General features: G+C 40.1%; 1 protein-coding gene across 1 annotated transcript; it reads right to left on the minus strand.

Moving 5' to 3' along the window:
• Window positions 1-6,221: 6,221 nt before the first annotated feature.
• On the minus strand, window positions 6,222-8,848 carry LOC105052543 (subtilisin-like protease SBT1.5). The gene is given in 2 exon segments (XM_010933380.2): window positions 6,222-8,299; window positions 8,302-8,848. Coding segments are annotated over 2 exon segments (2,382 nt in total). The 5' UTR covers window positions 8,828-8,848; the 3' UTR covers window positions 6,222-6,443.
• Between the last annotated feature and the right edge of the window lie 6,851 nt (window positions 8,849-15,699).

Below are 15,699 nucleotides of genomic sequence, written 5' to 3' on the forward strand. Positions count from 1 at the left end.
TGCTGTTCTCTCTATTGCATTTTCTCGCACAATGTTTATCCCTGCAAAATAAAGTGTTTGTGGAAACGCCAAAATGATTTCACCATTACAAAACTTGGGAAACAGTACACCAAGTAAGAACCTTGATAAAATCGGAGATGTGAATGGTGATCGCCTGTTCCTCCTGCTGGTTGATGAAGCGAGCAGCTCCCTCCATAACCACTACTTCCTGAAGGAACGGGAATATCCTCGTTAAAGCCGCACTTGTGTATATAGTCCTGCATACCTGGGTAATGGCAAGCGAGGGCCAGGTCTCCCATGAAAAACCTAGCTGGTGGTTTCATTTATGCCCCAGTACACTTCACAAGAATGATACTTTATGTAAAATATAACATTCCATAACTGCATATGCGTGATTGAATGCCTCCAAGCTTCCAATGTATGAGAAAGCAAATGCCTAAATTTAATATATGTAGGATACTAGGAACTAAAAAGCTTTCCAAGTAACAATTAAGTTTAATAAGTGTATATGTACATGTATAAATATATATGCATATACATTTATACATATATATACGTACATACATGCATATGCACACATATTCATAGTACAAACTATCAGCATGCTTAATAAATTTTGCTTAAATGCAAATTATTAAACTTCAGTTTAAAAAAAATCAAAATTATGTAAATATAAGACCTATATAACAAATAATACTCTACCCTATCATCTAATAACTTTTCTCAGCTTCTCGTTCACTATTCTTTTCTTCGTTTTTTGACAGAGACTCCGAAACTTGAGTGATAATGCCAATAGTGTTGAAACCAGCACCCCATGGACCCGGCCAAAATAGAGTTTTTAAACCTTGCTACAAAGAACTTGCTACAAAGAAATAAAGTTTTTCTGTACCAAAAAAAAAAAAAACTTGCTACAAAGAATTTACAAGTCAATAAATAGGTAATAATCGATTGGTCCAATAGAACCAGACTTCTCAAATTTGCTCGTAAAATAGTGGATATCTTCTTCTGAGAGCCAAGAAGGTGATGCAATATGCTCACCAGGTGAACTCAGCCTTCCTTTGGGTAGGAAAAGAGGCCCAGCGGACTCTTGCAGTTCCAAGCCAGGTAAATTCGCTTGGACAGATCCAAGTTCCTGCGGCAATATTATGAGATATTTATTTAGACAAAAAGTTTCCACTGGTTAAAAAAAACAAAAAAAGGAATGCAGGTAATGTTCGAGGATCATCTAACTGGTTCATGCTAACATTAAGCTCAAAGCCACCTAGTGCATCATTACGTGGGAGGTTCAGTAGAACTAGCTTACCATCCAGTACATTGGAGATGCTCACTTTCATTAATACAAAGGCCAAGTCAAATCATCAAATGGCTAGCAAATCCATTTGGAAAATTTAGTCATTATTATGGGGGAAAAAAAGGCTGTACCAGCGGTGAGTTGGTATTTGCTATCTTAGGAGGAGCACTGATTAACATGAGGGTGATGCAGAAAAGATGAAGCACTAAGGTCAGATAAATTGGTTTGGGTCATGTAAAGAATGATTGATCCTCTTTTGCGATCCATCGACCATTAGATCGCACTATATACAGATCTTAAAACACCCCGAACTCCTTTATTCACACATCTACACATATCTCGAAGTGATCATTGAGCGATCCAACAGTGGATTCATACGAAGGAAGGTGAATCCTTCTTTACAACCGCTGTCCCCAATAAGTTGGGTCTAAGGTTCTGCATTAACAAGTCTTGGGAGCATAGCAGCCATCCCATTTCCCTATGCAATGAGATTGAGAGTTTAGACATCCAGAAATCTCCACATGTTAGACTTCAGCAAACCACATGCATATGTCTGTGTAATGGAAGTTGGACGCATGCATGTCCACTACACAATGCACTGTGTTGCACATCAAATGCTTGTCCATCCATGCAGGAGCGACCAACCATGATTGATAAGCAAGCAAGCTAGGTTATTGCTAAGTAGTTTGCCATGGGTTTATGATTTTGTTGGGTGCAAAACCTGTGCTGCACTCGGACTACCTCCGCATAGACTGAGTCAATCTTTTCTCTCTGCCAAAGCCTTTGATGAGGCTTGTGCCAAGCCCTTGGCAAGAAAGATCCCTACCCTTAGAAACCTAGGCATGGGCACAAGAGTGAAGGAATGGAACGTTATTGCAATAGTGTATAAAGAGTTAATGAATAGATTTTGCCAAGTATATTGGGGTTGGGCTATTTGTTGCCAAGAGTTTGGCTCAAGCCTCACTGAGGAATTTGATTAGAGAAAGGAAAGGCTAAATTGGCTGAATGCATACTCAAGCAAATTCTTTCAGAATCAACAAATAACAAACATTAAAAACATAAAGCACCTTTCAGACAGATGGTTGGTGCTGCTTTTTATTATTCTTTGTTCCCGATGGTACGGCAAATATGATTTTTTTTTTTTCAACCATTACAAAAATTGGAAACCCCAGGTATATATCATCTCAGAACTTTGGGATGAACTCAGATGTGATCAGTGATCTCATGTGCCTTTTCCTGGTTGATGAAGTGATCAGCTCCCTCCATAACAACTACCTTTCTCAAGCCAGCTATCTATACTCAGAATCAGAATCAAGAAATAAAGGCATTTTTCTGATGCTATAATTTTGATTGGATTAAAGCCTGTCGTAAACTTACAAGTTCATGCATCGATAATACTTGAGACGCCCTGAAAAACCGGATTTATCAAGTTTGCTTGCGTCATAGTTTATGTCCTCTTCTGAGAGCCAAGAAGGCAATATAACCTCAGGCAGATCCCAACCTTCCTTGGGTACAAGAGGAGGTCCTTGATTTCCAAATATTGTTAGCAATGCTCTGAAGATTGATGCTGTTTCTTTCTGAGAAGATAGTGCCTCTATAGCTCCATTTTCCTACCCCAACACTACGAAATGAGTATTAGATAAAAAGGCTTAGAAGATAAACAAATAAAGCATGGGAAGTCATTAATTAATCACAATCATTGTGGGTTTAGCAGGATGCCCTTTGTTAGATCAATCCCCTATTCTCTCTCCCTCTTTCCCTCTCTCTCTTTCTTTATGTGTCCAGATCTGCAACCAATGTTTAATCACAGGACTATCCGAAAACCTTTGCTTCAATCTTTGTTATCTTATAGATCGACTAGCGTTTAAGAGAAAAATGGATTGCCTCATCATATTCATTTCTTGAGTTGTGGAATGATATGGCTTTTAAGTACATCAACTTATATTGCTTGGAGGATGTCTTCTTGTTGACTAGTTAAAATATCAGAATTGAGTTATATATATCTTTCGGACTTTATTATTACTCTAATTATTGTATGAGTGGTGATCAAAAGATACTCTAACATTCGCAATTTATGTTCAAGGAAAATGTGGTTGCTTAGTTGTCACCATGGAGAGTAAAAGCCATCTCGCTTGCTACAACTTGAAAGAAGAAGTAAAATTATGTATCTTTATTGTTTTTGTAATAAAACCAAAATTATAGAGTGCCTTTTATGTAGAAGCCTCCACATGGCAATATTCACTCCCATCTTACATAAATATGGGTTGTTTGTTCACTATTGATTCAAAAAATGCACTTCTATCTATTAACTTTTATGAATGATAAAAACATATTTAATCAAATTGGTGGATCCAAATCACATAGGAGCAGTATTAGTACATAAATATATCAACTATTATACTTTCTAATTGATGAAGGGCCCTCCTATGTCTAAGTTAAACTTAACTCTCAGGGAACAAAGGGGCTGTGAGAGCAATAAAATGGCATCTTGAGGGAATAAAAGGAGCTTAGAAGCACTTCAAAAGCTTAACAGCATTTACTTAGAGGTTCCCCTGAGGTTTATATACAAAGATTAGCATTCGTCACCAAGGAAATTATGAATGCACATTTGCCATTTTTGGTAATAGATCGCACACCGCGAATATCATTCTCATTCACATGTGCATCTCGTCCAAATGGATATCTCGTTTATCTCATGGTTATGGAAATCGTTCACGATCATGACCAAATTATCACTAGCTAGAGGGAAGGTTTAAAATTTGAAGGACTCTCCTCACGTCTTTGGGGTCGGTCATATGGTAAGCTTATGACTTTATGGCAAGCTCTATCCATCCATCATATTGGTTGTGATTAGCTTCGAGATGTATCAATTTTTTCTTTTCCACTCTTCTCTGATTCTCTTCTTCTTCCTCCCTTTTATACTAATTTCATTATCACTAAAAAGTATAGTAACCTCTTCCACAGTTTTGCTTAAAATATATAGGCATATGTTTCTTGCTGCCACACATGATCCCAAGTGCAAGCTTGTGCAAGGTGTTTTTTCTAAAACATAGTAGTGTGCAGGAGTTTATAACCATTTTCAATGAAGAAATTATATAGTAATATGCCTTTCTTAGAACTATCTCTCAAAATATCTAGCCATATTAATCCTAGGTCAGTTGTGATAAAAGGAAAATAAATATCATACCGGGCATGCGCTGCTCAAATTCTTGAAAACGTGGGATGCCACTAACAAGATCTGCAAGAGATGGATCACTCAGATATGTTGGCCATCACATACTAAAATCTCTAAGAAAGTTTGATATGACGGACCAAATTTCATTCTTATTCTTAGAGATGTTGTGATAAGCAACATCTTTAGCATATCACCCTTGCCACTTCTGAAATGAAATGGCGCCACACTAATGGAGATGATGAGTAGCTTAGATGTCGATTGGGATTGTGCAGCACTTCCAGAATCCAGAGTCGAGTTTTGGGGACATTTGTTTGAACAAACTATTTTATTGTGGTCGTGAGTTTCTCTTCCTTCATATATACCCAAGACGTGAGCCCAATGTTTCTTCAGAGATCGATCCTAGCAGACGTTAGACATTGCTTCACTTCCCTCAGGCCACCCCAGATATCATACATGACCCAACAAAGCTCTCAAAATTTATGCATGGCAGCCAAGCCTTGGTCTTGTAGGGCAACTTCAGCTGAAGGAACCGTCGAGTTGATCTAGCTTGTCACTGGTGGCGAGTGCAACTCTCCGGCGGATGGTGATTGCACTGTCTGCGGATGGTGTCGAGTTGCATCGATCTTAATTTCATGCTGAACAGTGATTTAATCTTCTTTCACGGTATCAATCGTTGGATCACATCTCACGCAGCTTTCCAAGCACTCCAAACATCTTTTTCATTTGTCCGCATAGATCTTAAAATGGCCATTGTATGCCGCAAAAGAAGCTGAATCATGTTTTGGTACGAAAGATGCAACCGGAATCCGTATGGAAGCGTATATCTTTCGCATGTAGGGTTCACGTTTTTTTTTTTTTTCATGCGAATCCAATGCTAGACATCCATCGGTCACTTTGCGATCTATGAGGCATGTGAATAATAGCATTCGAAGGGTTTTCAGAGGTTGTGCAATGGATGATTTAATGGTAGATTTGTGTGAAGCAATGTGTAACACTCTTTCGCACAAAAGATACAATTCTGATCCACGCATTATGCATGAGGAACCCAATGATCATGGCTGTGCTTGTTATCAAACCCCTATGAAGTTTTAATTTCTATAAAAAATGGGTTAACTTGCTGCTGGAAAGCCTTTTTTTATAATGATTCGTTTATCTCTCACAAAACAAGGAGGGTAACTGGTTAACACATCACCCTGTCATTGAATTATTCATGCCTCTATTTTTTTTTTTGCTGGAAGCAAAGCATGTCGTCGTCCTAGGAAAAACTAGAACAGAAAATTGGCGAAACACAAGAAGCCATTGGACTAGCCCTAATCAAAATCGGGATATTTTGCAACAGCATGCATGCACTCACAGTATCTACTTTGCCAGGAATAAACTCCTAGCCCAAACGGTACTCGCCATGAGCCAATCAGCAGCTTGGTTGTTCTTCCTATACATTTATTAAACTCAAAATGCAAGAAGCACAGCATATCAAACAAACCAAGCAAACAATATATTAGTACAGGATATGGATCCTCTGTGGCGTATCACAAGTGTGGTGCATCACTCATACCATTCATTGCATGATAGAAGACTGCATGTGGATGCGGGCCATGCGATGCACACCATGTGCGACAACATGTAGCTGTTCATTATGCAATGGATGTTGCATGCAATGCACCACACTCTCACCTGTTGGGCGATGCATCATGAGTATCAAAGAGGATCCACGCGATCAATATAACTCTTAATCCACTTGCATGAGAGACATGCTTATTAAATATCTATATTGCATAAACATTCCTATCAACGACCAACAAAGCACGCCACGTGAAAGAGCATCCCCACCTTTATCCAATAACACTTAACCTGCATATAAATAACCCAGACCAAGCCTTTCCGCCACCTTTTAAGTGTCTCTTTTATTAATTTTTTTCCCTACCTTTCAAGGGCCGCTGATATGGTGTACCTGTGTGCACTCACTCCCGGTTTAGCCTAATCTTTCTGCTGCCATGTCACTGCAATCGGACTCCTCACCGTATGCTTCCCGTCACTCCATGTCACCGATCCAAACTCTGTCCAGGAATTCCATGGGAGCAATTTTTTGGGCTCCGTAAAAACCTTGACGGCAAACTCTTGCTTCTGACCTTTGCCTCTGAACACCAACTTCCGAGGCTCCACCACCAGTCGCACCCCTTCCGGTTCTTTGATACCAACACTGTACTCTGCCTTCTCCTCTCCCACATTCCTCACCGTCCGACGAACCACGGCTTCAAGCTTCCTCGTATTGGATCCCTCCAGAACCACAGCAATTGATGGGTAATTCAGATCCCAAGGCCTTCCAATCTTGTTCGAACAATTAACCGGTCTCCTGGCTATCATCCCAATGGTTGCGCTGCTGTAATTGGAGCTGCACAAGAAGTCCAAGTAATCATCCACCGTCAGATCATAGACCAGCCCAGGATCGACGGCCTTCTCCGGGTCCACATGCCCCGAACTATAGGCCCATTCGGTGGACCTATTTCCCGTCCTTTCGTCGACCATGTCTTGGCCCATGTTGTCCGTGGTATAGGCCGTCGTCATCATCGCCGACCGGATGGCCGCCGGCGACCAGTCCGGGTGCGCGGCCTTCAGCAGCGCCGCCACCCCGGCGATATGGGGACACGACATGGACGTGCCGGAGATGATGTTGAACTCCGTCCGTCGCCGGTCGGCCTTCAACCCCGTGGGGCCCACCCGGTCCGTCCAGGCCGCCAGGATGCTGACACCTGGCGCGATCAGATCCGGCTTGATGACGTGCGGGGAGTGCAAGCTGGGCCCGCGCGCGGAGAACCCGGCCACCGTTGGCGCGGGCTTGACCCTGACCTGGGTCCCATGGAAGGCCAGACGGACACGTGGAGCGTCGTTGGCCCTGATGTACGCTTTTATGGCCATCCCGGCCTTGTAGCCGACCGACACGGCGGGGAGGATGTGGGCGTCCGGGGTTGCGCCCTCCCCGTTCTCGGGATCGTTGGCAAGGATCATCGCGGCTCCCCCAGCGTTCCTCACGACCAATCCCTTCTCGACGCGTGACAGTACGCCGCGATCGCAGAGCACGATTTTGCCGCGCACCTTGTTGGGTTCCAAGTACCCGTGGTCGCAGATGGCGGCCGTGGACGCCTCCCGGTCGGACCGGGCCGCGTTTCCCGCATACACGAGCGGGAAAGAACGCTTCGGAGAAAATCGCCGGCCGACGTGGATGGAAACGCCGGACACGACGGTGCCATCGCCGAGGATGATGTCGGCGGGGAACCGGCGGTCGACGGTGCCGGCACCGACGGTGGTGATCCAGGGGGCGACATTGCATACTGTGTACTCTCTGGGGCCATCATTGCCGGCGGAGGCAGCAACAAAGACACCCCGCTCGGCTGCGCCGAGGGTGCTGATGGCGATGGGGTCGACATGGAGAGGAACGACGCCGGCACCGATGGAGATGGAGATGACGTGGGCGCCGTCGGTGACGGCGGCGTCGATGGCGGCGATGATGTCAGAGTCGTAGCACCCCGAGGCCCAGCAGGCCTTGTAGACAGCAATGCGGGCACCGGGTGCAATGCCGGAGGCGACCCCGGCAGCGTAGCCGCGAAGGGAGGCATTGGAGGCGGCACCGCCGGCTGCGGTGGAGGCGGTGTGGGTGCCGTGGCCTTGGGAGTCCATGGGAGAGAACACGTCCCAGCCCTTGCCGATGCCGCCATGCGTACTGGCGAGATAACCGTAATCGAAGAAGCGGGCGCCGACCAGCTTTCGGTTGCATGTGGTGGCGGGGAAGTGGGAACCGTGGTCGCAGGAGCCGTTCCAGCGGGAGGGAGGAGGGGAAGGTGGCCGTCGTCGGCGAAGCTTGGATGGTCGGGGCGGATGCCGGTGTCGACGAGGGCAATGACCACGGAGGAGCCGGAGTCGGCAGCAGCGAGGAGGCGGTTGGGCTTGGAGTCGGCAGAGACGAGGCCGAGGAAGAGGGGGGAGCGGGTGGTGTGGAGTTGGCGGGGGAGATCGGGGAGGACGGCAAGGACTGCCGGATCGGACCGGAGGAGGTCGGCCTCAGCCGGCGTTAGCACGGCGGAGAAGCCGAGGAAGACGGTGCGATACACGTGGAGGGGCTTAGGTCTGCCACGTGCCCCTCGGGAGGAACTCTCAAGAGAATGGGTGAAAGAGGAGAGGGAATGGAGAATGGAGGTGTACCAGTTCTCGACGTGGGAAAACGCAGAGGGTTTGAGGTCATTCCGGACAGCGATGATGAAAGTTTTCCGGGTATTAGTGTCAGCAGCATCGTCACCGAGAGAGGAAGAGAGGGAGAGAAAGAAGGCTAAGAAGATAAGGAGCAGGAAGGAAGGAGAGAAGGCCATTTTTAAGTGAGTAAAAAAAGTGCTGGGGAGCATGATATGGAGTGAGGGAAGGGTTGGGTGTGGTTTTATAAAAGAGCAGTAAAGGTGGTCGGTTGAAGAGGTGATGCATGCCGTGACGGGGGTTTTTGGTACATTGCAGACGTTACAGAAATTAAGAAAGTAGACCGGGTTTTTGGCGGAATGTGATGAAATGGCTGCAAACCTAAAAAAGAGAAGGAAAAAGGAAGGTGTAAACTGGAGTTTGGAAAAGGTTGGGAGTCGAAAAGGTGGTGGGGTGAAGGCGAAAGTGGGCAGAAACGGCGGGGACAGAGGAAAGCTTGCACTGGTAAGAGTCCACAGTCCGCAAAAGTCTCCTTCTTTTTATTTTTTTAATATATATATAGAAAGCATATCAAGTAAAAAAAATAATTTAATATAAAAGATGAAAAGACATAATAATAATCATTAGATCCGTATCAACAGTTTAGATGAATGCTTCACATGCGTGCATTAAAAAAAATTAAAAATAAATAAATAAATAAATTCTAAAAATATTTGGACAATTTGAATAACTATGTTCTCATCTGAACTGTTGATGTGGATCCAAGAATTATTGTTATATTCTCTTACCTCTCATATTAAGTCATTTCTCTCACTTGATACACTTTCTCTCTCCCTCCTCTCTTTATATATATATATATTCTTCTTTCCTTCTTCTAATCTTTAGCTGCAAAAGAAGATGAGTTAATTGATGTGGTGCATTACATTGGAGAGGGTATAATTTATTCTTAGGTTAGCAGAGTTGGCTATCAGGGTGACAATTGGTTAAAGCAAGCTTCTTTCAAATTGTGCCAAATCTTTTTTTTTTTTGATCAAAAAGGTTTTCAATCTATATATGCCCCCATTGGCGGGGTCCTTTATATAGTCAGATTGTCAATTCATATTGTTCTTATATCAGAATTCTTCATAAATCATATTTCATATTCTAATTTTGATAATAAAATATATAATCATGTAGTACCAAAATCAATCAATATAATGCATCATGAAATCAATATGTTTAATCATGCTTCATCATAACATTTCAAATAAGATATTTTCATAACAAAATATCATTCATCCAATTCATGCATCGTTTCACAAATCATGTCAGAAAAATACATTATAATTTATCGATAAATCTAGAAAAAGTGAAACATTACTTACCTCGAACGCATTCCAATAAACCCACATAATTCTATAAATTTTTCTTCCAAAAATTCTGTTCGTATATAATATCGCGATATCTCATGATCAAACATCCACAATCCTATACAGAATTAATTTCAATAATTAGAAAGAATATGAATACCATATTTCAACGATTTAGATTGGGTCCAATCATCTAATTTTATCTAATCAAAATCTAATTAGGACCTAAACGATCCAAAGTTTGACTATCAGATCAAATCGGATAAGAAGTGATAGGATCGAGGTTTCTTCATCGATTTCATAAAATCAAGTGGAGAGAGAAAATCAGAGGAGAGAGAATTCATGAGGTACAATTCGAATTGATCAGGTGACACAATCCAACATTACGATTAGGTCCAATATCTCGATTGATGAAATCAACATGATCAAATCAAGTCAAAGCTAGATCGAAATCATGGATAATCAAATCTAAAGATTCATGGTCCGATCAAGGTGGGTGCCAGTACGCTGTCTAACAATCATGAATCAGGATTCTTCATTAGATCAGAAATATTAAAAGAAACTCTCATTGATAAATCAATCAAGAGAGAAAAATCGATAGAGAGAGAAATAGCTTTAGAGAGAGAAAATTTTAGAGAGAGAAAATTCATCTTGAATTCTTCAGATGATATGATTCAACAAATTCGATCGATCAGATCAAATCATGTTAAGATTATCATGTGGATAATTCAATAAAATCATAAAAAATAGAATCTTAAAAATACCTAATCTGATCAAAGTGGGTGTCGATATACCGTCCGACGATCACAGATCAAAAATCCATCACGAGGATCATTTAAATTCATCATCATTCTTCTCAAGATTCTAGAAAATCTTAGGAGAGAGAAATAATTTAGAGAGAGAAAGTTCAATTCTAGAGAGAGAAAATACTAGTTCAGGCTGAAGAAAGAGAGGGAAGAGAGAGAAACTCTCTTTCTCATATTTTATTATTTATATCATTATTTACTAATAGATTTATTTTATTTTTTCTTTCTTCTTTTTTTTTTCTTTTTTTCTTCACGAAAGAGAGAGGAGAGAAAATTCTATTTATTATTATTATATTATTATTATATTATTTTTCTTCTTCTTTTTCTTCTCTTTTCTTTTTTTTCTTTTTCTTTTTTTTTTCTTTTCCTTCTTCTTTTCTTTTTTCTTTTTCTTTTTCTTCCTTCTTCTTCTTTTTCTTTTTTTTTCTTTTTCCTTCTTCTTCTTTTTCTTTTCTTCTTTGGGCTCTTTCCTGGCCGAAACAGGGGACCGGCAAATCTCCTCCTTGGAGTTCCGACCGACGGTGCAGCCGGTGTGGGGTGGCCGTCGGCAGGAGGGGGGCGACCCAACGACAAGAGGAGGGCCAAACCGGTGGTCGGTGGTGACCACCGACGCCCAAACATCAAACGGAACCGAAAACCCTCCTTTTTCTCAAAGAAATCCGGCGACTCCGGTCGCCGGTGAGCATGCACACCGGCATGGAAAGGAAAGGGAAGAAGAGAGGAAGGGAAGGAGGCTTACCTCCGACGCCGGCGAGGCTTTTCCGGCGAGCAAATTAGACGGGCACAGGTCGGTCTTCCACGGTGGTTTTCTGACGTTTGCCGCCGACTGGACTTAGGATCTTCGGTGGAAGGGAAAGAGGAGAGATCTCCTCCTTAAATAGAGCGAGAGGAGAGATCTTTTCTGACTCCGATTGGGAGCCGGCGAGAGGAGGAAGAAGACTCCCTTCGGGAGTTCTTCTCCTCTATTTTTTTTTTTTTGGGCTTTGGTGGGCTGGGATTCTTTACTTGGGCCGGGCCATCACATTCAATTAATTGTCACTTTATATATGATCCACATATCAAATTCAATTTCGATAAATATTTCAATCAAGCATCATAAAAGATTTTTCTTAGTCCGTCCTAGAACAATATTTTATCGTCAAATCTTTATCTTGCCAATAATAGTCAACTTCTCAACTAGAAGTAATATCATAGTATTATTTTCACATCGAATTTGAACTTACGATTCACTTGAATAATCAATAATCAAATTAATAACCATAATGCACAATAAAATTTTATGTCAATCCTTTTGTGATTACTTTCGATCAAGATCTAACTAATCATATCATGATCTATAGATTATCCATCATATTTCAAACTCCATATGTCATAATCTCTTGCGATCTTTTTATACATAATCTCAATATTAAATCAAAAATTATAAAGATTTCTCCCACTACAATCATCAAAGATCTACACTATAATGTCCTTAGTGTCTATTCACTTATACTCATTCTATATCTGATTCTATATTTCATAATTCATCCACTTATGCTCTGATACCATATTAATTGTCACGCTCCTAATCCGAGATAGTAAATCGAGGGTCATGGCAACCGCCGTATACTCATAGAAAACTCTTTTCATAAGCATGCAAGGCATCTTATCATGCTATCCTAAAATAACAGTGGAATAATTAGACAATAATTTAAATCCAAAATATAACGATCTAAATTTTTTCTTTAATATCTCAATAAATTCAATAATGATTCATAGATCTTACATCAAATTCAATAAGACTTTCAATTTAAAATAAAAATATGGAGATTCTGCTTCTGATCACTTTTTCATTCATATCTTGTATCATCTTAATTCCTTAACATCTGTAAAAATAGTAAAATAGAAGGTAATGAGCTAGATAGCCCAGTAAGCAATGATCACTTTTCAACAGATTTCATCAGGCATTTAAGTAAATAATCATTTATAGAAAATAAGCATATAGAGTTCATCAATTCGAAATCAATTTTAATTATGCAATATAATTCATGCTAAATTCATTTCTTTTTCGAAAATTTAAGTTTCTTTTCAGATTTCAATTTCTTTCGTTCTTAAATTCTTTTCGTCAACCATGAGCTATGACCATATTTTTTCTATGGCAGGGTCATAACATCGGATATCTTCTTGCAGTGAGCTGCGAATCATCTGGCAGCAAAGTCCTTCGGAACCACTGGTCTCTCTAACAGTTTGTCACTGGTCTCTCTGATGACGTAAACCCTCAGGACAAATCAATTGCCAACGTATATGCCCCCATTGGCAGGGTCCTTTACATAGTCAGGTTATCAATTCATATTATTCTTATATCAGAATTCTTCATAAATCATATTTCATATTCTAATTTCGATAATAAAATATATAATCATGTAGTATCGAAATCAATCAATATAATGCATCATGAAATCAATATGTTCAATCATGCTTCATCATAACATTTTAAATAAGATATTTTTATAACAAAATACCATTCATCCAATTCATGCATCGTTTCACAAATCATGTCAGAAAAATACATTATAATTTATCGATAAATCTAGAAAAAGTAAAACATTACTTACCTCGAACGCATTCCAATAAACCCACATAATTCTATAAATTTTTCTTTCAAAAATTCTGTTCGTATATCATATCACGATATCCCATGATCAAACATCCACAATCCTATACAGAATCAATTTTAATAATTAGAAAGAATATGAATACCATATTTCAATGGTTTAGATTGGGTCCGATCATCTAATTTTATCTAATCAAAATCTAATTAAGACGTAAACGATCCAAAGTTTGACTATCAGATCAAATCGGATAAGAAGTGATAAGATCGAGATTTCTTCTTCGATTTCATAAAATCAAGTGGAGAGAGAAAATCAGAGGAGAGAGAATTCATGAGGTACAATTTGAATTGATCAGGTGACACAATCCAACATTACGATTAGGTCCAATATCTCGATTGATGAAATCAACATGATCAAATCAAGTCATAGCTAGATCAAAATCATGGACGATCAAATCTAAAGATTCATGATCTGATCAAGGTGGGTGCCAGTACGCTGTCTGACAATCATGAATCAGGATTCTTCATTAGATCAAAAATATTAAAGAAACTCTCATTGATAAATCAATCAACAGAGAAAAATCGATAGAGAGAGAAATAGCTTTAGAGAGAAAAAATTTTAGAGAGAGAAAATTCATCTTGGACTCCTCAGACGATATGATTCAACAAATTCGATCGATCAGATCAAATCATGCTAAGATTATCATGTGGATAATTCAATAAAATCATAAAAAATAAAATCTTAAAAATATCTAATTTGATCAAAATGAGTGTCGATGTACCGTCCGACAATCACAGATCAAAAATCTATCACGAGAATCATTTAAATTCATCATCATTCTTCTCAAGATTCTAGAAAATCTTAGGATAGAGAAATAACTTAAAGAGAGAAAGTTCAATTCTAGAGAGAGAAAATACTAGTTTAGGCTGAAGAAAGAGAGGGAAGAGAGAGAAACTCTCTTTCTCATATTTTATTATTTATATCATTATTTACTAATTAATTTATTTTATTTTTTCTTTCTTCTTTTCTTTCTTCTTTCTTCTTTTTTTTTTCTTTTTTTCTTGACGGAAGAGAGAGGAGAGAAAATCTTATTGATTATTATTATTATTATATTATTATATTATTTTTCTTCTTCTTCTTTTTTTTTTCTTCTCTTTTTTTTCTTTTCTTTCTTCTTCTTTTCTTTTTCTTTTTCTTTTTCTTTTCTTTTTCTTTTTCCTTCTTCTTTTTCTTTTCTTCTTTGGGCTCTTTCTTGGCCGAAACAGGGGACCGGCAAGTCCCCTCCTTGGATTTCCGACCGGCAGCGCAGCCGGCGTGGGGCGGCCGTCGGCGGGAGGGAGGCGGCCCAACGATAAGAGGAGGGCCAAATCGATGGTCGGCGGTGACCACCGGTGCCCAAACATCCAACGAAACCGAAAACCCCCCTTTTTCTCAAAAATATCCGGCGACTCCGGTCGCCGACGAGCATGCATACCGGCATGGAAAGGAAAGAGGAGAAGAGAGGAAGGGAAGGAGGCTTACCTCCAACGCCGGCGAGACTTTTTCGGCAAGCAAATTGGACGGGCACAGGTCGGTCTTCCGCGGTGATTTTCCGACGATTGCCGCCGACTGAGCTTAGGATCTTCGGTGGAAGGGAGAGAGAAGGGATCTCCTCCCTAAATAGAGCGAGAGGAGGGATCTTTTCCGACTTCGATTGGGAGCCGACGAGAGGAGGAAGAAGACTCCCTTCGGGAGTTCTTCTCCTTTATTTTTTTTTTGTTTGGGCTTTGGTGGGCTGGGATTCTTTACTTAGGCCGGGCCATCACATTCTTCCCCTCTAAAAAAAATTTTGTCCACAAAATTTTTCTTGCTTGAGTCTTCATAGTTTCTTACTTGAATCTCGTCCACAAATATTTCAATATTCTAATTCTTGATATAAATTCATTCTTAAATCATTTCATAAGAAAAAAGTCGGTATATCAAATATCTATTTGAAATGGAATCACTCATTTTCTTATTTATCAAGACCAACATCTCAAAAATTTTTAATATTTCAAGATTTTGAAATTATGCTCTCATTCCCTATAAAATAATGTTCAATACCTCATGACTAGATCAAAATCAAATCTATCTCTTGTGAATAGAAGAAAATCAATATCTTAATTCTTGAATAAGAATTTTATTTTTCATCATCATTTATTTATTTTTTAAAATATTAACCACTCTTAATTTCAACATCATAAGATAGGAAAACATACTTCTATGAATCATTTGATGACATCCTAATCAATCAAAATTTAAAAATATTTTTTCTTATTCATACTTT

Source organism: Elaeis guineensis, chromosome 10 (assembly GCF_000442705.2).
Source record: "Elaeis guineensis isolate ETL-2024a chromosome 10, EG11, whole genome shotgun sequence".
Taxonomy (NCBI): Eukaryota; Viridiplantae; Streptophyta; class Magnoliopsida; order Arecales; family Arecaceae; genus Elaeis; species Elaeis guineensis.